The sequence below is a fragment of the Lepidochelys olivacea genome, assembly GCF_965140295.1.
Source record: "Lepidochelys olivacea isolate rLepOli2 genome assembly, chromosome: 14".
NCBI classification, from domain to species: Eukaryota; Metazoa; Chordata; order Testudines; family Cheloniidae; genus Lepidochelys; species Lepidochelys olivacea.
The window spans coordinates 14,338,591-14,362,544 of NC_140424.1; the positions used below are offsets into that span (position 1 = coordinate 14,338,591).

Consider the following 23,954-nt stretch of genomic DNA (forward strand, 5'->3'; position numbering starts at 1 on the left):
CCTAGCAATTCTCTACTGCACTTGCTGTACTACTTAGGAGTTACAGTACTGGCTTCACAGCGCCACCTAATGGACAGACTGTAATTGGGAAATGAAGTTTACTGCAGACATTTAATTGCCCTGGTCCCTGAAGACAGAGAGAGAGCAGAGTGAAGACAAGGGGAAAGGAAGCCAGCTCTCCATCCTGAAATGAATTAACTTGGTCATGGACAGATGACATGCAGCCAGCTGTGGAATGGGCAGTTCAGAGGAACTGCAAACATGAGATGAATTGACATAATCTTCAATAAAAGTCCTTCATCTGCCTGAGATATTAAAACCTAGATCTTGACCTCTTGCACATCCTTAATGGTCCTATGGCACTTCCTGGAGGGCATTAGCCCCAGGCCTGGGCCAAATTCCTATCTAAGTAATAGCATTCTACCTACCTAAAATCCCCCTCAGTTATTTGTGCCTTCCTAAAACCTGGCATGGAGCCCTGCTGGTACAGAACTGACTATTGCAACCCATCCTACAGGCAAGTGTGTACTCCCTGTACCATGTACACAGCCAGCACAGTGCTTTGGGATTAACATCCAAGGTGAACTCTGTAGACATGAACTAAGCATTTACCACCACCCACTACAAGCAAGAAAGGTCTGGCCCATCACATCATGTTGCAGGCAAATACAGGACTCACAATGCATTTCAATTGTTTCCTCTATTGTTATGTTCCCGTATGCCCAGCACCAAAGCAGGGCAGAGAGCAATTTCATTACCTTCTAGTCAACAGCCTTGCCAAAAAAAGCTTAATCACTTTTCCAAATCCAGAATCCATGTAATCTCCAGATCAGAATTTAACATTAGAAATGCATCATCCTTATGACATAACAGGAGTCACGTCACACAAACAGCTGTTCAACAAGCTTTATTGCTAATTTGCATATATGTTTCCAGCAGTCATCACATTTCCTGAGTTTCTTAATGAGTTTGCAAATGAGATTTAAAAAGAGATGAGGCCCAGATCTGTCTTGTCTAAAACTGGACAAACGCTGAGCATGGAAATACAATCTGGAACCTCTCAGCAGACAGGTGTCCACATTGCAACAAAACAGCACCACAAATGATAAATTTTAGCAGAGACACCAAGAGTTGCATGAGGACAGTGATTTAACTCCCCTAACACCCGTAGGCCTGGTCTACAGGAGACATTTACAAGGGGGCTCTGCTGATATCATAAAAAAACAGATCTGAACAGTTTACATGTGACATAAATGGAGTCTCAGCCATTCAGGTAGCCCCTACAGGTCAAGGAGAAAGCACATTAGCAGAGCAGAGAGGAAGTCTGCACTGACACTGTCCACGCTATACTTCTTCTGTAGCGAAACAGAGGATATTAGTCTCTAGGGGCTCTCTGTCTAGCAGTAAAACCTGGAATCATTTAAAACATGATAGATTTGGTCAAAGAGGAAAAGGGGAGCATTTAATAATCTTTAAAACATACAGACTACATAAAAAAGCAGAAAGGCCAAGAGGTTGCTGCTAGTCGCAATCAGGGCAGGCTGCACCTCTGAAATACTAATGCACAGATGATTCTGGATACTCTGGGACAAGTCAATTATATATTTACTAATTGCCCCCCCCCACCTCCAGGCTAAAAAAATAAAATAACCCAAGCCTGGTCTAGGTTTCATCATTAAGTGCTACTGAGCAGATGAGGACTCTCCAGGATTTATTGACACAGACTGCATAGTAAAGTTGGCAGACAGACAGCGGATGAGAAGCAGTGCCCTGCATTTGCATAGCTCTTCGGCTAGCTGCAGTCCTAGGCTGGCCAGCCAGCCCTAAAATTAATGCAGACAGAGATTAAGAGGTTGGACTCTTAAAAATGTAGCTCCAACTTCACCTTCCTCTTCCTGAAAGGGCTTAGTTATAGGTGATTTAAAGAGAGAAAATAACTTGCTCAGACTCTGACACAGGTTACAAGGAAATAAAGCCATTTGGCTTCAGGCTTTTGGTGTGAATGGAAAGGTGACTGTCACTCATTTTCTCTCACTGGCTTTAAAGGTGCAGTAAAATTTCTTTGGAACTAGCAGAGGAGAGCAGCGATCCAGGGCCTCTCACTCTAAGCGGCACCCAGTCCAACTAAGCGGTTAATGCCCAAGTGACTCCAACTACAGCGAGCTCCCAGATGACTGCAGTGACCCCCTATAGGGCTGACACAGGCAGGAAAAGTAGCTGGAGTCAAGACTGTAGGCTGTAAAGACCTGGAGTCAGTCAATAGCACATGGCCTTGTGTAAACTCATGTCCGCTTTGAGAATCCAGAGTCAGTTCCAGCTCACTACTGGACACCTCCACAGGCCCCTGGAGCCACCCACCTTCTCCCATGCATCCAAGAACAGCAATCAGTTCTGACTGTGCCAATCCTCCATGGCAGGCAAGGCCAGCAGCAAATGGGACTTGCTGAGGAGATGCAGGGGATACATGGTGGATCTGTCAATTTCTTGCACCCAGAGGGCTGTGAATAGGCATCTTCAGTGACCGATCAACTGCAGCATCTCCCGAGGATCCACTAGCTTTTCCCGAGGTTTGCCAGCCAGCTTGCCTCTTGCCACTTCAGCAGCATCTATCTTCTCCCAGTCTGAGAAGGTAACTGGATGGACCCCTGGTGTTATAACAAAACAGAAAGCATAGGTCCATCTATCCCAAATGAACAAGAATGAAACATGTAAGCAAACAGAAGAGCCAGAACCTTGCAAACACAAGCACCTTCAAAACTCAGCAGCACAAAGGCAGTTATAAGACAGGCTCCAGAGATCCAGTCAAATCTGACTAGTCAGACACTTGAATGCCATAACAGCATTCAGCGTAGCACTCGCCCAGGGGAAACTGCCTTGGTTCACTTAAAACGTCTTGAACTGTTGGAGGGAAGCACACTTGAACCGAAAGTCTTTAAATACAGCAGCAGTAAATACCCTCTGGGGTATTTTAATCTGTCCCCAAATGTGCCTGGAAGGATTGCTATGAAAGCCATTCAACATCAATAGCCGCGCTGTTTATGCAGCTGACAATGACACTTTACCCAAGGACTGTGCTGATTTTAAATGGCCCTTGCCTAGCACCTGTGCGCGGTCCTGCAATGACTTTTAAACCTTAAAAATTACATTTAAATTAGGAGAATTGCAGTCCCCCACCTGTGGGGTTGGTTTTTTTAAGTAATAAAAAGCGGGTTGGGACACATCGTTTTACACACTCTGCTTCCATAAATACCATGAGGAAATCACTGACACAAGATAGAGGCTAAGAGTTAAGTGTGATTCAAACAGAGATTAAACAGTTGCATGAAGAATAAAAACAGTTTACAGTTACATTAGACAAGATACAAAAATTAAAGGACAGAAGCCCTCATGCTTCAGGGCATAAGTCAATAATAAATCAGAGTGTAAGGAAGAAAATTTCTCTCCAGATAGACAGTTATGGAATAGCCTACTAGGGGATTACTTGCACAATCTGGTGTTTGCTACTACAAGATACACAGTACTGAATTAAGATGACTGGCCTGAACTGGTGTGATCATTCCTATGAGCATCAGTGCAACAGGGCTCAAGGAGAAATCTGTCATAGGAAAGACTCTGAGAACAGGCCGCCTCCTGGGATGAACAACAGGGTAGAAATTTCTCTCTAAATCACTGACTTAAATATGGATTAGATTCATAGAAAGCGGGAGCTATATTTGAGGACTGTTGGGTATCATCTATGCAATGAGTTTGATGATCTCAGACCATAGAGGATTTGTATTCACACCAAGGAATCTACCAGCACAACCAGCATCCTTGCTGGTCACCTCAGCAGGGAAACCTCAGCAGGGTTTAGCAGCCCATGGAAAGAACTCCTCTCGCATTCTTGGAGGTGGTTCTTCCAGTTTAGGACTGAAGCATTATGGAAGGTGCAGCATTGGTGGGGAGCTCATGCTGTCCTTGAACAGACCAGTGGGTAACAGAATCTCAGACCCAGGACTGTCACCTTTCTCTACAATATATTCACTGTAACCACTTATAAGCTTCGTATACAAGGTTCCACGTTATGTTAACAATAAGCAGAAGTGCTCAAAATAGCACTCCTGAGGTGCGCTGCAAGCACCCAACTTGGTCTCTCCGTATTCTGCACCATTAGGCAGTCCATCTTATTCTTGCTTCAGTGAGGGTTGTAAATTGTAATTAAAATGCATCATATAATTTTCACACTATTTTTTAAATTTAAAAAAGACTGTTCCTGGCAAAAAGCAAAGGGGATAAAGAGACTTGAGAAATGCTTCAGATGTCTAATCAGCAAGTGAAGTCTAACTCAGACGTTACAAAAACGAATGCTAAGAGAAGTGGGTGGAATTTAAACATGGGTAGCACCCATACAAATGAAAGCACCAGGAATAGAGAGCACACGGTGCAAGCTTTGTCCACTCAGCCTTGCCCATGCAATTAAATCCTGACGCTCAGTACTGTGATCTTATTACTGCACGCGTCCCGTGCAGACTGACAGTTAGACCAGCGTGTGTGGCATTTGTTCTCTCCCACCGCCCCCCAAAGAGATGAGGGGAAGAGAAATGTCCACTACAGACTGAGACAAGATCAAACCCTTTTCCTTAGTCAAATTAGAGCCCATGCTCCAGATTTCAGGAGACAGTTCATTAACCCATTGTCTCAGCCTACAACTTTTGCCTGAGTTTGCTGGAAGGAGGTTGGCTGGCTCACACATCTATGTTCATGGCTACAGATGCTCACACACAAGGACTCGTGTACGCACGTTCACAGACCTCGACTATGCAGGATGCTCCTCACAGACTTGAAGCCTTCCTTGGAGTTAGAAAGCTTCAGCAACCCCGACTGGAGATCTTCTAGCACGGACTGGGCTGTGTCGAAGCTATCGTTCATGGTGGTGATAATCACCCCTGTGGGTCCCCTCTTCACCCAGCCACTGCAGTACAGACCTGTAACAACATGTTACTCAAAGTCTGACATGTTCCGACGCAATCCCCAGCACACACGTAGGGATAGAGTCCAGCAGACTCCCCAAACACAGCTGTCTCTTCAGCTTGAAGGGACTCCAAGAGTTAGCTATAGATCTAGATTTCCCTATCAAACTTCCTATAGGCATGTTCCCCTCCACCCCACCCACACTCATAAGCTCTGTTACCCGAACACTACACACAAGGAAACCTCAACACTGAGCGTTAATACTAACCTGGTGCCCCTTGAACCCTGCCCAGGCTGTTGGGGATGATCCCCAGTTTGGAGTCAAATGGTATTGAAGAGTCAAGTGGGAGGCTCCGGTAGCCAATGCTGCTGAGGATCAACCCACATTCAAGCTCCTCCACTTCTCCAGTGGGGACAGCTCTGGCGGACTCGCCTGAACCCTACATAACCCAGGGAGGGAGAGGGAAGAAAGAAAAGAGTTAAAGAGCCTGTAATGCAAATGCAGTTGAGAGTCTTCTCGCCCAAGAGAAACAGCAACATCTCCCTTCTACCTCCTGGATTCACTAGCAATCCCGTTACTGGATATTAGTAGGCTGAGTTATTGGAGTGTTCTCCCATTGCAACCTTCAATACCAAGGGACAGAAAGTTTCCTTTGTATCAGAAACAGCTCCTGGAGGAGACCTAGGGCTGACTTCCCAAGAATCTGTCATTCCAGCTGCTCAGACGGCAGGCAGTTTTGCTGGTTCTAATTGGACCAGGAGTATCAAGCTGTCCTTAGATTAACGCAGAAGGGCTGCCCAGAGATCTCCCGATCCAAGTGGCTGCAACAGACTTTTACTCATCTCCCAGCAACACAGAACCAAGCATGGGGAGGGCAAATCCTTTAGAAAGAGAGAACTTTGAGTCCATACTTCCAGCCTGGTGACGGCCATTCGGATGCCTCTTGCTTGCTTCCCATCAGCAGCGGGCAGTACCTCCAGCGGGCTGCACCGGAATTTCAAGCCCCACTCTTTGGTTGCTGATGCCCAACGACTGGCCTCTCTCTCACCAGGTTTCTCCAGGGCCGATTTGACCATCAGCTCGGTCAGACGCTTCCTGGGTCTGGGAACATCTAAAATTTAAAAGAGCAAGGCAGGAGCATAAGGAACCCTGAACAGAGGTCTGCCAGTCTCTAAAGGGGGACCACGCAAGGAGGAGAGTCTGGACCAATGTACAGTTAATGCTAAAGAATTACATCCAGTCAGCATCTGCAAGCCTCTAAACCATGAATAAGGCAGATTGCTGCTGTGCCAGGCACAGCAGCACAGTTGGGACTTTGGAACAGCTTTGTCAAAAGCCGCAATCTCTGAATTCAACAGTTTGAGAAGAAAGTCCAAGGGCACCTTAGAACCCAACTCTCCTTTCAGTTTAGCTTGGAACATGGGCTTTCAGACCTGGATTCTCCTTCACTGAAAGTCACACACTGACCCTGCCCTTCATGATTCATCTCCCCATCACTCCCCAACAGTCCATTTAATGCTGTTACAAGCCTGAGCAGACAAACTACACTGGAACGTGCTGCAGGTAAGAGCTGGGTGTCCATTTCCTCTAGACACAGGTGGTGTTGCAGCTCTCTTGCTGCTAGCCATCCTTGAATACTCGCCACCAGGGCTACCCTGCTACTGTTTCAGCCTGTTGACCTTCTGGGCACTGTGGCTTAGCCAGGTGGAACTCATGTGCTAGTCAATCAGGGCATTGCAAGGCTTTTTCCATAGCCTTATGGTCTAGCAAGCGAGTGAGGGCAAAGGGGAAGAAGAAATTAGCTCTCTCATTACAGCCCAATAGACCATAACAACTGCATCCACTCAGGTGCCAACACAGGGTAAGGCAGAAATCAGAGACTGGTTTCCAAGATGCCAGAGTGATGAGGAGAGGGTAAAGTTGTCCACTGGTTTTGTTTAGTTTAGCAACAGGATTGGAAAGTAGGGTAAGGCCCCCTGGCCTCATCCTTCATCTCCAAGAGCTGCCCCGGATAGAACCTATGGGTATTCACCCCACCATAGAAATCTCACCATCCAACTTGTGTTGTGCTGGGCAGACTTTCCTCACCTTTAATAACATCGCCAAGGCCTGTAAAATCAGCGGGGTCCAGGAGAGGTCTGGTACCAGGCAGGTTTATCATCTCCCGCAACTCCTGGGAACGTCAGACAGGAAGACATGATACCTCACTGTGCCGTGTGTAGATGAGGCAGAGAAGCCATAAGAACAGCACAGATCCAAAAGAGAAGCCATTTCCACCAGACAGGCGGCACAGGCCAGCAACTCCTGATTTATAGATAGGAGGCTGAGTTCAGCATGTGGGCACAGTAACCAGGATGCCGGCATTCAGGCATTCACGTGCCTTCTTGTAGACCTTTGAAGCCACAATCAGTAGATTCAACACCTCATGTTGAATTAACTAGACCCACAGAAGGGGGGCTTCGGGTTAGATTTACAGTCATAGCAAATCCTGTTACATTACAGTACCCTTAAGCTCAAACAAGTATATTTTACCTTTATGGTGAAAGCTACCTGGAGGGGCCCCCTCCTCCCAACAAGCCACACACGCTTGACCTTACTGCAGGCTATGGCTGCCAAGGAGCCTTCAGTTATATCAGTCTTCTGCAAGACAAAGATGTGACAATGAATGAGGGTGGTGGGAGAGATAGGAAGGCACAGCGCAGGAAGTTGAAAACAACAGGGCATCTGCTTGCGCAGAAAAAGCCACCTCCCTTTCCAGGGGTGGTTTTCGCAGCTAACGCCTTAACACAGCACTCACTGAAAATACTGTCTGCAATCCTTACACAGTTAACAGGGTAACACCTTACTGAGCAGCCTCAAGGGAAATCTCCCTTCTTTAAAAGCCTTTTAAGAGGATGCTAAAAAAAGAACTAAACAAAACACACACAACCCCAAATCAGTCAGCCATTTAAAGCTTGGGGCCAACAAGGCAAGGATCCTTACCTTTCTAATCTCCTCGGCTGTAGGGATTCACACAGGGGCATTTGGTGACTTGCCCCTTTACCCTTCCCTACAATGGAAGGAACTCCTCTATTGACTTAGACCAGAGGTGGGCAAACTTTTTGGCCTGAGGGCCACGTCGGGGTTCCGAAACTGTTTGGAGGGCCGCGTAGGGAAGCCTGTGCCTCCCCAAACAGCCTGGCCCCTGCCCCCTTTCTGCCCCCTCCCACTTCCCGCCCTCTGACTGCCCCCCTCAGAACCCCCAACCCATCCAACCCCCCCGCTCCTTGTCCCCTGACTGCCCCGACCCCTATCCACACCCCCACCCCGACAGGCCCCGCGGGACTCCCACACCTATCCAACCACCCCCTGCTCCCTGTCTGCCCCCCGGAACCCCCCTGCCCCTTATCCAACCCCCCCACTCCCTGCCCCCTTACCATGCCGCTCAGAGCGGCAGGACGGGCAGCCACGTCGCCCGGCCGGAGCCGGCCACACCACCGCACTGCCCAGCAGGAGCTCACAGCCCTGCCGCCCAGAGCACTGGTGGCACAGCAAGCTGAGGCTGCGGGGGAGGGGTGACAGCAAGGGAGGGGCCAGGGGCCAGCCTCCCCGGCCAGGAGCTCAAGGGCCAGGCAGGACAGTCCCGCAGGCTGGATGTGGCCCATGGGCCATAGTTTGCCCACCTCTGACTTAGACAGTGATGGGATCTATACCAGCATCACTGAAAACGTGGCTTAGGGTTGTAGAATAAAATGTTTAGCGAAGTCTCCTTACAACAGAAAAGAATTGAGACGGGCAGTTCTGCTCAGGAGGGCAGACTAATTAGAGATTCCAGCTGGATGGTACCTCAAAGGGTTCCAGATCTGATTTGCTCAGTTCAGAAGTCAAAATATGTTTTTTTCCTAACCATCAGCATCACAAGCTAGACAATGTGAAAAGCCCAGCAGGACTCTTTTCTGCCTCTTCCTTCCCCTTCCGATAAAGATTCTGCAAACAGATCTCGTGGACGGTTTTACTGATGATGCCTGAGGTGCAACAAACTTCCAGACTCACTTGCTTGTAGCGGGATTAGCTCCACAGAGATAAAAGCAGGGAAGAACCTACATTCACCACAAAAAAGGACCAAATCTGACCAAGGCACAAAGTCGGCTTTGGGAACGTTACACTTCATAGACAAGTGCCATGTCCCCCTTGTGCCGGGGCTGAGTACCGCCTCTGGTCCCAAAGACCACATCATTTGAAGCACAGCTCCCACTTCCCAATCAGTGTTGCTATGTAAGGCCTCTAAAAATTGGCAAAGTCCCAAGCTTTTTTAAATTTAGTCATGAATGTTGGAGGGAGTAGTTGAGTTTCAATCAGTCTCTTTTCAGTTCCGGAGGGACAGAAAGCTCTGGGAGGCCCTTGCTACTAACATCTGGGGCAGCAGCTGTACGCAGCAGCTGCTGCCAACAAGCTTCCAGCTATCAAACTGGAAGCATGGTAGGGAAAAGATCTAAGAGGCTGGAGAGCAGGCACATCGGGTACTGCTGAGGCTGTTGCTACCACTAAGAGCCTGGGAAGCAGAGATGCGTGGGGAAGAGGCACACCCTTTCCAAAAGAGAGAAACAGGCTAAACTTCTGACCCCACAGCAGCTCCAGCTGGGGGCAGGCTGCAGTTCCCTCTTTGTCACTTGCAAGGAGAAAGGGCCAGAGCCTCATTCATTGCCTTTAAAAAACTGTCAGAGTTTGAGGTTGTGAGAGACAAAGTAAAGTGATGATCTCCACACCAGGAAGGGCCATGAGTGCTACAGGAGAGGCCAGCTGGCTCTGGGAGAATCCCAGCCAGATTTTTGCATTCCCTAGCTCTTGGGTATGTAAGGAGAACGTTTCACACTGGGGAAAGCTCTAAAGCATTGTAGACTGGATTGGAGCATGGTGTTTTCCTTGCCTTTTTTTAAGGGCACCAAATATGCTTTTGCCATCAGCTGGATCCTAATGCTGAGTCCATGACTCCCCCAATCACTCCCATAGCAACGCTTGGATACTACAAACCTAGGACTACAACTCCCTTGCAGGGAAGAGCCAGACGGGAAGCAGGCTGTGAGGGAGAAAGGCTCTGCTTGAAAACAAAACCCACAGATGAGTATACATGTGGTTGTTTTAATCAGCTATTTTGTCTGGGTTTCCCCTCTTACATCAAACCCTAATGAACTTGAAGTTGAATTCTGGCCCTTCACGCAAACTCTGCACCTTGCGTTCTATATTTTACAGCACCTCCCTCAACTCACCCTGAGTATATCGAGTGGAGACAGCAGAACTCGGGCAACATCCAGAGCCACATTCCCCTGCCCCATGACCACGGCTGTCTCGCTGCTTAGGTCGGGCTTCAGCTGTGTGGAGAGAGAGATCTGAATAGTACATTCAACACCCAGTCGATCCTGGCATCATCACCACACTTAAGGCTGGTTCTCTCCATCCCCTCCTTGTTAGAAAGGCAGAAGTTTCTTCTGCCTCCTGTTTCACTCTAGCTGCCATTCTAACCCAGATAAAGGGGCCCAGGTAGGCCGAACAGTCATTCCCTCAGATGCAGTTGCCTGGTGTGGCTTTGTCACAATGGCTAGTTTGCAACACATTCAGTTATTTCCCCAGCCTGCATCTCTTTCAGTGTATCCTGGGCCCCCACTCCTGTAGATCTCCTGGATTCCATCTCTCACAGGGAAGCTCTGAGAGTCTATTATTTTGAGAAGCCAGCTTAATCCCCCCAGCCCTAAAAGTGTCCCTTTTGGGCTTCCCTATGTCCTTTCCAAGAAGTGCTGGCAATCTATAGAGCTGGCTAATCCTCTCACTGACATGAAAATTGTTCACATTTTTAACAGCAGAGGAGGATTTAATTTTGTGTCTGCTAATCTTTTTCGATTGCAAGACTTTCGGACAGGCACTAATCCAGAGTTGGATGACTGAATACAGATGCACGGAGAGCACAGAGTCTCCGAGAGGAAAAAACAAACCCTTACATCTCTGTTCTCAGGCAGTCCATTGTACCAGCCCACAAATGCTCTTGCTGAATAAACCCCTGAGAGGTTCTCCCCTGGGATTCCAAGGATCCGGTTATCCTCAGCACCATAGCTCTGCAGAGACAGAAGCAACATTCCCATAGTCATACACATGCCACTGCATGGAGGTATAAATATCACACGCCATGCAAATCTCCAGCCCCACAAACACAATACAGAGGAGCCATTGCTCAGCAGTTGTATCTCTTGGATACTGTACCGCTGCCAATCACCGTAATATCCAGGCACCTCCTGGGGTAGTAGATCAGCACAGCAAAGACTCTAGTGAGTTTTGTGGAATTACCGGCTCTTCTCGGCTTGCAGGAAGCCCTGCTCATCACACTAATCTAGCCATGCTGGATTATGTCAGACACAGAGGTGTGATGAGGGAGAGTGGTGTTTTCAAGCTGCTTTTTTAGGGCAAGAGCAACATGAACCTGGAGAAATGGTAACTGTGCATCTCCTCCTCTGGGACCCACCTCTCACTCCCCAAATAGCCATAAAGCCTGTCGCTTTTTAGACTAGCAGCTATTTTCTCCAGCGTCTTGGCAGGAAGGAGAACTATGGCGGACTATGCCACAGACACACGCACTCCACAGGGCACTGGACTCAGAACGATAGTTCCAGTCAGGAGGGGAGTTTCTTGCCATTCTGCAATGGAAAACAAGGAACAGACATTTCCCTCCTACTCGCTCAGCCATTCCTCTATGGGACAGGATAGGATACAGTCCGCCACAGAGGTGAACTGTCCGCAGATCAGCAACACGCTATGGGATGTGCACGTCAGGTTGAATGGCTACAGGAAATATTCACCGGCACAGCTACTCAGAGATTGAAACACCCTCTTCTTTCACTGAAATAGAGCGAATTTCATCCCCCATCACCTCAGACCTGACACTGTTCACTTCATGCTCAGGAGAAAGGGCAGTTCATTGGTTAGGACACTAATCTGTGACTGGCGAGATGGGGATTCAGTTCCCTGCTCTACCTCAGACCTCCTGTGTGACCTTGGGCAAGTCACTTAGCCTCTCTGTGCCTTGGTTTCCCACCAGCCCTGCCCTGCCAGACAGAGGTGTTGTAAAGATAAATCATGAGGAGCTAAGACACTACAGTGATGGAGAACATATAAATACCTAAGAGAGGTAGATTCCCTCTCCTTTAAAAACTAAACTTGACAGGAAGGGCTAAACTGTGGGGGAATCCAACAGACTCAATACCCCAAAACTCGGTAGGAAGGAGTGAAGCACGCTGGATCGGATCGCGACGCCACCCCAGTCCTTTCCCCACTAGACACAAGGACCATTAACCCACCAGCACCACTGCGTGATAAGCCCGCTGCAGCTCCTTCACCGTCACGTCCTTCCCGATAGTGACGTTCCCATAATAGGAACAGCGATCGGAATGTGCCGTCTGCGTAAACGTGTTGATTACATTCTGTTGGATCAAAAGAACTTTTAAAGGGTGTGAATTTAACAGCCACACAGCACATCCCACAAAGCACAGCAGCATGGTCTGGGGATGTATAGGTCCGCAATGCCCCCACGTGGCCTTGAAGCGAGAGGTCAGTGTCTCTCTCTCTAATTCATGCTGGCTGTTCCAGGACGCGTAGCTCTTATCTGACAAAGGCTTGAATATTTCATTTTAAAGTAAACAGTTACCCACAGCTTGGCACCACGTCAGTCAGATCTGGCAAAAGGAAGCGATAAACGGCAAAAGAAATAGGAACAAAAAAAAAAAAGATCCAATCACTGCTAGTGCGAGTTTGCCCCTTGGAAGAAACACTTGGCTGGAAGTTTTGCTAACTTGAATTTTGCCCCTTGAACAGCCCTCACCAGGATCAAGAGGAACAACTCAAAGTTCCAGCTGTTCTTGTTCCGTGCTACTGAACAATCCCAGCATGGACCTATTGCCACAGATATCCTTGCCTGACACTCCCAGCTTTTAATATGAAAGCTCTTTCTTGAAATCAGACTGTGCAGCAATTTATTCTTACGTGCACCTCCCCCCATTTCCGAACTTTTCCCCTCACTTTAGTCATCAATGTCTCTGCTTCCTAGTACCTTTGTCCATTCAGCAAACACCACTTCTGTCCTTGGAATGCCTGACCAGACCTAGTCTGGCAACAGAAAACAGGCCCCACTACAGAGAGAGAATCCCCTACAAACAAGAATTGCACCCTAACACTGGCACTTCTTATACCTCTCTTGAGAGGACCTATGACTCGTCTCAGCTCACAATGGTGTAAGCGGACCACCACATCCAGTTCACAACTCTTGGACAAAGCTACCGACACGGACTCTCCATTTCCACCACGCCTCGATCCCATGAGGCAATCGGAAAGCCAGTACTAACTTTGACTTCAGGGTGGTCTGGTGCCACTCCAAAACGAACAAGGCCGAAGGGAACTGGCAGCTTCTCATAAATATCCACCTGGGCCAGTCTGTGGTGCTAGAGAAGAGGAGAAAGTTCACAGTTACAATGTAAGCAGCCAAGAGAGAAAAAAAGCACACAACCTAAGTGGCTAACAACAGGGGCCCAACATCAACCTCCTGCTGTGGAAACTGGCTGCACATCAAGAGACACTGATCTTTCTGAATCTGCAGGCACAGTTAAATTCAGGAGAGTGCTTTAGCATCTCAGAAAAAAGGAGAGTCGTGCTGGGAGTCTGTAGTTCAGTGGCGCCCAGCGAAACTCCCTGAACACTGAGATCATCATGCATGGAAGGAAGGCAAGATATGGCCTATCCTCTGTGTCCCTACAGTCTTTATCAAGGGTCTGCTTTTACTTCTGAATGCACAGATCACAGAACATCTGGCAAATCCAGCTGGGGCAAGAACATACACATCACCGCAGCTGTATTTTAGTTTAATTTTGGTTGTAAGGTGTTGCATTCAGATAGCAAGGAGGAGCATACAATGGTGACAAAAGCCCCTTTGATTACATAAGAGTAGCTGCCATAACACCACTCACATTTTCAAGACAACCACCTAAATAAAAAGTAAATTAATGTGCACAGAGTGCTGGCATAGAATAAAGGAAATTAGGCCAGCCAGTCTATTCCCATCCTCGTTTAAAAAAAAAAAGAGTATGTGGGCACCAGATACAAAATATTGCACATTTCTAGTATATTTCAGGCTTGTAAGCAAAACTCTCCTGTGTTCTGCTAAACCACACTGTCAGGTTGGGATACTGTGGATTTTGCCAGCCTGCCCCAATAGAAAGAGGAAAGGAATTATTTAAAGAAACTTAATAGGGGGATCTATCTTTTAACCTGAGGATTTATTAACTTGCACCAATAGACTATGGCTGGTTTGGTTTTTGTGCAATAACTATTTTATCTTAGGACATGCCCACTAGGTCAGTGAAAGGAATATGAGATGTTGCAAAACATTGCCAGCAGAGATCCATGTCTGACCAGCCCATCATGGAGAGTTTGGCACTGGGTATTTAAGCAATTGCTGCAGAAGTACATTGGGTGAAAGATGCCCCAGATTTCACCCCTTTGGCCCCCCAACAGCAGTTAACAATGTCGGCCGAGATCCTAAAATCTTACTGCCGATTATACACATTTTAGGTTTGTAGCTGGTATGTATTTTAGACACAGTCAGATTTTTTGCTTTAAGTACTTATTTAGCAGCTAGTATTTTGAGACCGTGTATCTCTCGTGCTATTTGTGGAGATTAAGCCCTGAAATTTGTTCCTGAAGTTGGCTAAAATGCAGAGTATTATACCACAGTATGCTCAAGTGTACTTCAGAGACAGCAAAAAGCAAGTAACCTCACTTGATTAAGCAACTGTGGATGTGATTTATCACTAGCACCACTCGGCAGGTTTTGTAATCTATTCTCATCACCAGACCAATAACTGATCGGCTGAGGTTCTGACATTTACTGTTAAGTGAAATTTGTTTGTTCATTTGTTTGGCTTAGTCAATATGGAGAAGGACCTAAAACAATTCTCCCTGGTTACCTTTATTTATAGATGAATGTTACCAGCATTTTCTGGAATAAAAATTTTAAAAGCCCAGTAGACAGATATTTGTGGTGTATCTTATTACAGAAGCATAGTTTTGTCCCAATATATAGTGACAGCCTTATAGGCTTGATGGGGACAGCCCAACACAGTGCAGTCACCAGGGGAATCGTCCCCTCTATTGTGGGATGTCTACAGCCCACATGCCAGGAAGCAAGATGCTGAATATCTCTTCTTATGTTGAACGGAAGCCAGTTACCTTCAGGAGGTGCTGGGCAGTGTAAAACCCAGCAGGTCCACTCCCCACAACACATATCTGAGGAGCGAGAGCAGCTGTAGAAAGCAGCCTGCTGAAACCTGAGCAAAGAGCACAAAAGCAGAGTCAATGAGCACAGAAAATACCACCCTTGACATAAATGCCTTAATCCTGCTAGGATTTCCCATGCATACTGGCTGGACCTCAGAACTGGGAGGGGTGCTAAAGGCTTCTAAGAGCTAGTCCCTCTGCATTAAGCAAACAAAGGATTTAGAACCAATTAAAACGGAGGGATGGAAGTTACCCTTAGGAACACGTATACAATGAAAAGGAAAGGAAAGCCACCAACAGGAAAACATCAGGGACGTGCCCAGGGATTCTGCTAGGTAACAGACCTTTCCTTTCAAAGGGCATCTTTACTGAAGGGGGGCATAGGATGACTCCCCTTGTGATGATTTCATCTTTAAGTCCCTTTCAGCGCTCCATTCTGCACAGCGGGCTGGATACTACGGCTTCCCCTTCCACCACTGACTTTGTTATCAGGTGGGGCTAGGAGGAAACGATCTTGCTGCCCACCACTTGAGATTTTCCTCCTGAGTGACAAGCCCAACAAAAGATCTCACTGTCACGGCAATCTAGCGCCTCGCATTCCCCACACTGCAGGCTATTCAGAGAACAGGTCATCAATAAACTTTAATGTGATCCGATTAAATAGCCACCAGAAGGGCTGGAGACAATAGTGATTTCAGTCATAGTCCAGCATGGCCTTGGCAGTCAGCTGAAAAGTACAAAAAGACATTCAAAGCAAAAATGCATTGGGGTCAAATGCCAGGGACTACAATTCCCTGCCAAACCCTGATATTTTCCTTCAGTGCCCTTGATATTTATATCTATTTTAGGAAGCAGTTACCCAGCTCCACTGTACCTGTAGAGTCAACTGGACTCTTTTAGAAATGGAGCGTGTCTGGGGAAGGTAGTTAGCCCAAAGGAATAGGAGTCAGGAGTCCTGGATTACATTCCAGACTCCGACACTGGCTTGCTTTGAGACTTTGCCTCTTGATGCCACTGTTCGCCTACCTGTAAATCAAGTAGAGAAATTCCTGCCTACCTCACAAGGAAACTGGGACTTCCTTAATTAATATTTTAATTAAAGCACTTTGATGATGACTTCAGAGGAATGGCAAAACAGAAGTGCAAGATAGGAACAGAATTTTCTCCTCTGAAAGGAGGAGGGTATATGCTTGCAGGGGTAGCTAATTTTTCATGAATCTACGCCTGGTGAATGGCGGCAGCCGGACGTCCTTGGAGACTGAAATCTTCTCTCTACAAAACAGCTACGGCACATGCAATGGCAATGCAAGTGTCCTCCCCATTCCACCCCGACAAGTTGATTCACCCTGACCTAGGAGGACAGAAAGTAGTTCAGTTTCCATGGTCCATTCAGACTTCAGCTTCTCTGCTGAAACTGCAGACCAGGTTCCCAAGTTACTATCGTCCATATCTCAAAAACCACCATCATGGCGATTTGTTCATTGAGTACTGGACTGAACCAGCTCATTCTGCCAAGGCCTTTCAGCAGTAGTCAGATGGCAACAATTTCGTCACTACTGACCTGAGCTTAAACCACCAATGGGTCTCTGTATCCTACTAACAAACAACCCACCAAAGCACACAGTCCTACGTCCAAATGTACATGTATTTAACAAGGAAGGGGGCTCTCGCTCTCAAAATGCTAACTGATATGGCAGTGTCTTCCAAACAGGCATCACTACAGAGTACTTTTACTTCTACTCACCCGAGATGTTACTAACATCAGGAAATTGGTGGTTTATTTACAACACTATTTTTTATTGGACAGGGTTACTTTAAAGAATGTGAACCTTTGCACTCAAGTTACAGGACAGGAATCAAAGGAAGAGTTGATCGTAGCTTTGAAAGTCATAGCTAAATCTACTCTAATTTCTATTATTTCTATTTTTCATTACATAAAAGTCCCTCAAAACCTCTCTCCATTACCCCTCTCTGGATCTTTGCCATCTCTGCTCTCTTTTTCATAAACGGAGGTAATAAACTGGACCACACAGGATGTATTGTTTCAGACAATATCATTTTTTTAATATGTCTCCTCCCTTCAACAAAACACTGAGCATCTTAGTATTATTGTTTAAATTAGACAGATACTGAACACAGGACAGATATCTGCACTGAGCTCTCTCTCCCCTTACTTCCAAATCTTCTTCTGGAAAAAGTCTTGCAAGTTCAGAGCCCAGCAGCAGAGGAGAAGTTTGAGGTAAGTTTTACTAATATGCATTGCTGTATATGTATCCAGTTGAACTTTATCTCCCCTTACATTGCTCACTCTCCCCGCATTGTGTCCAAATCCACCTCACAAGTCTGCAGTGGTTTTGGTTGCTTTGTTTTTAATCAGCTAAAACAATTTAATGTCATGAGCAGTCTTGCTAACCACTCCTACATCACCGAGGACCACGTTTCCAGGAGGGATTGTGGCTACTCAACTTGAGACACATGGGGCCTGACTATGGACGTGCAAAGCACCCACAACTCCAGCTGAAATCAATAGTTGTTGCGGGTATTCAGCTCTTCCAAAAAATCAGGCCCAAAGGGGCCTCAAGGGGGGACTCCGCTTTATTAACTCTTTCCGAGAGCGAACAGCTTCAAGGTCACAACTTTATTTGGGAGACAGGATCTGTGTTTTGGCCATTTCAGGGTAGGCCTATTCTGTCCTTCCCTTGGACTATCACTTCCCTAAGCGAAAGCTCAGGCATCCTTGGAATCAGCTCAAGCTCCTTTTGTGAACACAGGCTTCACCTTAGTTACTTCCCGGGCTTCACAACCAGCTGATGTTCCTATGGGTCTGGACATCAAAGTGTCAGGTAGATCTTTTGCCCCTTCTTTCCTCATTTCGATCTCATTGTCACATTGCTTCTTGCATTCCCTAAGCTACATAGCCCACATTCCCCTGCACCTCTAAATTCTCAAGTCATTGACTCCATAGCTCAGCTCCTACCACAATGATGCTCTCCCAGGCTCCCCGGTCCCTCTATAGCCAGGCTCCCATCTCCCCCCGGGTCCCTCTATAGCAGTGGTTCTGAAACATGGCTTCGCGTACCCCTTGGCGTACACAAAGGTCTTCCAAGGGTCACATCAACTGCTCTAGATATTTGCCTAGTTTTACACCAGGCAACATAAAAAAGCACTAGTAAAGTCCATACAACTAAAATTTCATACAGACACTGACTTGTTTACACTGCTCTATAGAGTATAAACTGAAATGTAAATACAATCTTTATATTCCAATTGATTTATTTATAAATATATGGCAAAACTGAGAGTCAGCTATTTTGCAATAATAGTGCAGTGATACTTTTGTATTTTTATGTCTGATTTTGTAACCAGTTGTTTTTAAGTGGGGTGAAACTTGGAGTAACCAAGGCAAATCAGACTCCTGAAAGAGGGACTGTAGTTTGGAAGGATTGAAAGCCACTGCTCTATAGCCAGGCTCCCGTGCGCCCCCCCCCACCACCGGTCCCCTACGGCCAGACTCCCGTGGCCCCCACCGGTCCCCTACGGCCAGGCTCCCGTGCGCCGCCCCCCCCCACCGGTCCCCTACGGCCAGGCTCCCGTGCGCCCCCCCCCCCACCGGTCCCCTACGGCCAGGCTCCCGTGCGCCGCCCCCCCCCCCACCGGTCCCCTACGGCCAGGCTCCCGTGCGCCGCCCCCCCCCCACCGGTCCCCTACGGCCAGGCTCCCGGGCGCCCCCGGTCCCCTACGGCCAGGCTCCCGGGCGCCCCCGGTCCCCTACGGCCAGGCTCCCGGGCGCCCCCCCCCGCCCCCGGTCCCCTACGGCCAGGCTCCCGGGCGCCCCCCCACTGGTCCCCTACGGCCAGGTTCCCGTGCGCCCCCCCACTGGTCCCCTACGGCCAGGCTCTGTGCCCCCGCTCTCCGGCCCCGGCGCAGCGAGCGAACGGCCCCCTTACCCGTGAGGCGGCGGAGGCGAGACGCCCACTCCCAGCAGCCGCGGCCGCAGCTCGAACCCATGCTGAGGGACCGCGCTCGGAGCGCCCCACCCACTAGAGACAAGACACTGCCTCTGCCGCCACCCCTGCGGCCGGGCAGCAAAGCCACTCCACGCTGCGTCCGCCTTAGCCAATCAAGTGGCGGAGAGCCCCTTCGATTAGCATAGCTCCGCTCCCACGCACTCAGAAACATGTCACTAGTGTAATTAGCATAACTACGCCTACCCGGAACACCGCCTGTTGGAGAGGACGAGCCCTTCCCCACGCCTGTGTATTCCGTCTCTATGGTTTATCCTCCAGTTCGTATAACCAGTTTCGCCCCTAGCCTGGAGCACAGGGTAGAGAGTGCCTGTCCCTGTCTAGGAAGAATCATAGAGACGGGGGCAGTGGGGAGGGCTGGTTTGTTTGGTGGTGGAGTGGGAGCCAGAGGGGTCCCTCACATGCTTATTCAAGTGCAAGCTTTCACCATACCCTCCCCCACCCTGATTGTCCCCACACAGCCCCTAAATCCCCAGCCTGGGCACTGTTACTGGGACTTGGAATCAGGAGACGGAGGTTCTGTCTCTGCCACTGACTTCCTGTTTGACCTTGGGAAAGCCTCCTAGCATTTGAAGTGGCTAAAGCAAGATGCAGCACCTCCGGGGTCTGGTCTGTCCACCCCACTCTGAGTGGCACTGCAAGCTCATACTTGTGCCAGATCATAATGTCTTTAGGTTTAGGGGCCCTTTCGTGTCCCCTCCCCTGGCAGCTGTCAATGCGGGAAATTTTTCCTTCAACTGGGACAGGGGGGCTGGCGGGGTTAAAGTGGGACAGACCCACCAATCCTGAGACCATTGGGAGGCATGCTTCTTACCTGACTTTAGACCTGCTCCCATTGAAATCAATGGCAATGTCCCAGTGCATTACCAGCATCAATGAGAATGGTGCGTGTTCCATAACTCATAATCAATCTATTAACTTCTCTGTGTTCCTCTGTTTCCTAGTGGGTACAATGGGGATACCAATATACCTCAGACCCCCAGGGATCAATTCATTAATATTATAAAAGGCTTTGAGATCGTTAGCTCAACAATGCTATAGAAATGCACAGTCCAGTGATTATTATTATAAAGTTGGCATGCTGATGGTATCACAGGGTTTAGGCCATCAGTGTAGAACATAAGTCTGTTTCTTCAGTAAGGAATATGACTTGTTAGTTGTTATGATATCTTTCGTAAGGACTTTAGTAAGGGTAGATTTTTCCATCTAAGCGATATATATTTTCAGATAGGTCTAAATTGTTACCCTACACAGAGCATATTATAATAATCCTACTTTGAGGTGACAGGCCTGGATCTATGGTAGCAATTTCCTGCTGAGTTACAGATGGTAAAAAACACTCCTGGTCACCACTACTATATGACCATCAATCAGCTGCTGGGGGTCTAATGCCACCCCCAGATTCCAAACACAGCTAATGAATGGTGAGAACACATCATCAATCAAAGGGGGAGAAATCAGCCTTGCCATGTCACTTGGCCTACCAGCATCACCTCAGTCTTATCTGGATTGAGCTTCAGCCAGCTAGCTCTCATAAAGTTGCCCCAATCTCCTCCCGGTGACAGCTGGTGATATTTGAGTTCTCTTTATCTACAGAAAGACAAGTCAGTCCTTTGTGAGGCTACTTTTAACATAAAAAAAGCCTTGAGGCTCAGAATATAGTCCCTTAAAGGTCTGATAGATAAGAACTCCCTCCCACCCAGAAATAGACAAACCAAGGCCAGCCAATTTATCTGGCTGGGGCATCGGAATATGGAAGTTTCTGTCTTTTATTACCCTGTGGGATGCCTTTGCATTAAACAGTGTCTTTACATTATCTGCCTTACCACAAAACAGACAACTCCTATTGTCATTTAAACAAAACTCCCACATAAAATATTTTAGAAAATGATGGGATTTTGAGAGTCACCACTGCTACTCAGCTACATCCACATTCAAGCCCTCGCTGCTGTCTGTGACAGTACACCTTTGTCCCAGTCACTGCTGTCTCTGAAACAGTACTAAGCAGCGTTACTCCCTGGCTATGCTTGCAGGTAAGCTGTGTTCAGCACCTGTCCAGCTACACCTGCTGCTCACACCCCTTTCCCAGTAACAGGAAAGTTTTGTGGATTCTGAGACGGGAGTTGTATGAAGTGTCATTGTAGCAATGTCAGTTCTAGGACGTTAGAAAGACAAGGTGGGTGAGGTAATATCATTTATTGGACTAGCTTCTGTTGGTGAGAGAGACAAGTCTTCTGAGCTACATAGAGCTCTTCTTCAGGTCTGGGAAAAAGGTACGCCCAGCATCCCAGCAAAATGCAAGGTAGAACAGATTGTTTAGCACATATTGTAAGGGACCATTCAAGGTAGAGTGGCCTATTAACACTTCTGCAGTCATAGGACAAAAAGAGTGAGTTAGCAGGTTACAGATTGTTGTAATAAAACATAAATCTAGTGTCTCTGTTCAGCCATGATTTTTAGTGTCTAGCAGAGTTATGAATTTAAGCTCCCAGCACAGAGCACAGGAGAGTATGCTTTGAGGAAAAATCAATTTTACATTCGCACCAGAGCAATAGACGAGGGGTAACATTTTCACTAGGGACAGATGTTTAAAGGTATTTTGGCCCCTAAATATGCATGTAAGTGCCTTGTGGGATTTTCAAAAGCCCCTAGGCATCTAATTTCCATGGATTTCATTGACTTTCAAAAAGACTTAGGCTCCTGAGTCCTTACATCACTTTTGAAAATGGGACTTAGGCACCTAAGTCATTTCCCTCAGGTCTTTTCTTTAAGTCCTCTGGTGTTTAGTTGCCAAGTAAGGAGCAAAATAAGTCCAACCTGCGTTTTGGAGATGGGAGGAGGTGCACTGCATGAGCAGTTGTGCAGAAAACTATTCATCCATAACAGGAGCATAATCACTGACCAGAGCATGCCCACTAGCTGACCATGCCCTCCCCCCAGCAGAGCCATCCCTTGGCAAATCAGGGTGACCGCTCTGGGCCACATGCTTCAGTGTGCGTGTGTCGTGCGAGGCCAGCCCTGAGGGAGGTGGGTTTAGGGATGCCTCGTATTTATTTTTCTTCCTTGGCATCGCGGGCGGTCTCTGGCAGCAGCGACCACAGCCCGCCCCGCTGCGCCCCACCGGCTCCCAGCATCGCCCGCCGCTGCACCAACAGCGTCCTAGCACTGCCAAAACATGCCAGTGCCAGGCTGACCCCATCCACTGTCCTTCTGCCCCGGACCCCTCCCTTTTCCGGGACCTGCCAGCACAGGGGGCTCCCTCACCCCAGCACAGGTGCCACCCTGTAACTCTCCATCGTCCCTTGCCCCCCCCCAGCACTGGTGTCCCCTCCCTACACCAGATTTCACCTGTATAAAAAATGTTAGGGGGAACCCATACAGGCTGATTGGTCCTGGGCCCCGCACCCTCCCAGGGACGGCCTTGACCCCCAGTACCATCATCCAGATACCTGCCAATGCACAAAGAGAATCGGTCCCTGCCCACTCAGGGCTGCCAGCATTAGCACCATCCTCCTATGCTCAACAAGGGCCGGGGGGCAAATTCTGGCTACCTTGGAGCAGAAGCACCAGTGAGGATGGGGCTCCTAGCACCTTCTCCTTTGCCTCCATGGTGCCCTCAGGCAATTTGTCTTTTAACACTTTATTCCCGGGCTAGTAACTTTTCTGCCTGGAGTTTCATTGTGCTTCCTACACACCCATCAGCCTGAACACACCCTCTTTCTCACCAGGACATTTACAGCCACATTATGCAGTAACTCTTGGTCCTTCACAGCCAACACCCCAGGATTTGGTACTGGCAGAATTTGGTTTCACCAATTGTCTTTCATCCTCAGGGGGTCCCCACTTCTATTACATTGCTGGCCAGTATGAAGCACTGGACCTTCCCTTCCTCACAAGGCACACTCTTTACAGAACCCTAAATCATCAAGCAACAGAAGATGGATTTCTACCACCAAGTTGTTACAGTGGGGCTCGTAACAGCCATACAGTTAAGATTGAAACTAGCTTACTGTTTAACAGCTGGTTATTCCGAGAGTCCTACAATCCACATGGTTTCTTACATTACCTTGAAAATCACTTGGCAGCTTTCTGGGAATGAGTATGGTGCACATGAGTTGCTCTGGCCCACCAGAGTTAGTTGTTCTGATTTCAATGGGAGTTAGGCGCTTAAATACTTCTGAAGATCTGGACCTCTCTACCTCCATTCTGTAGCAGCTCCTTTTGGAAGTTTGGCCACAGAACACAGCATGTGTCACCAGGCTGGCTGCTTGCCAAATGCTCCCTCGTGGCCAGAGATCACTCTGCATGGGGGCTGCCTCAGTTTCCCCCTGCAAGGGGCTTCCTAAATAAACACCCCCAGACCCAGAAGCTTTCATGAATTCAATGAAAACATCCCTCCTTAGTGTTTCATTTGTTAATTTAAAGTTTAAAAATAAACACAAACATTTTTTTCTCCCCCGCCTTAAACTGGACACATCTCTGGTGTCCCAGGGTCCTTCCTCCCTTAATTGGCTATTCTCAGACCTTCCTACCTCAAGCAACTCCCCTACAGGAACTTTTTTCACTCTCTACAGCTTCCTGAACATTCCCACTGCTGTAACTTCCTGTTGCTCCTTATAAGAGAATCAGCTCCTCCCTACCTAGCTGGATCTACTAATTAAACCCCAGCCATAGCTCGTCCCAGATGT

At 47.9% G+C, this 23,954-nt stretch overlaps 1 protein-coding gene across 1 annotated transcript; it reads right to left on the reverse strand.

The window, feature by feature from the left end:
• Window positions 1–888: 888 nt before the first annotated feature.
• Window positions 889–19,334, reverse strand: FDXR (ferredoxin reductase). The gene is made up of 12 exons (XM_084646909.1): window positions 19,189–19,334; window positions 15,194–15,291; window positions 13,315–13,410; window positions 12,274–12,396; window positions 10,924–11,037; window positions 10,198–10,299; window positions 7,484–7,591; window positions 7,040–7,124; window positions 5,863–6,062; window positions 5,219–5,390; window positions 4,791–4,964; window positions 889–2,645 (listed from the first exon to the last, which is right to left on the reverse strand). The coding sequence occupies exons 1-12, from the start codon at window positions 19,247–19,249 to the stop codon at window positions 2,515–2,517; spliced, it is 1,464 nt and encodes a 487-aa protein (XP_084503035.1). The 5' UTR covers window positions 19,250–19,334; the 3' UTR covers window positions 889–2,514.
• Window positions 19,335–23,954: the final 4,620 nt, after the last annotated feature.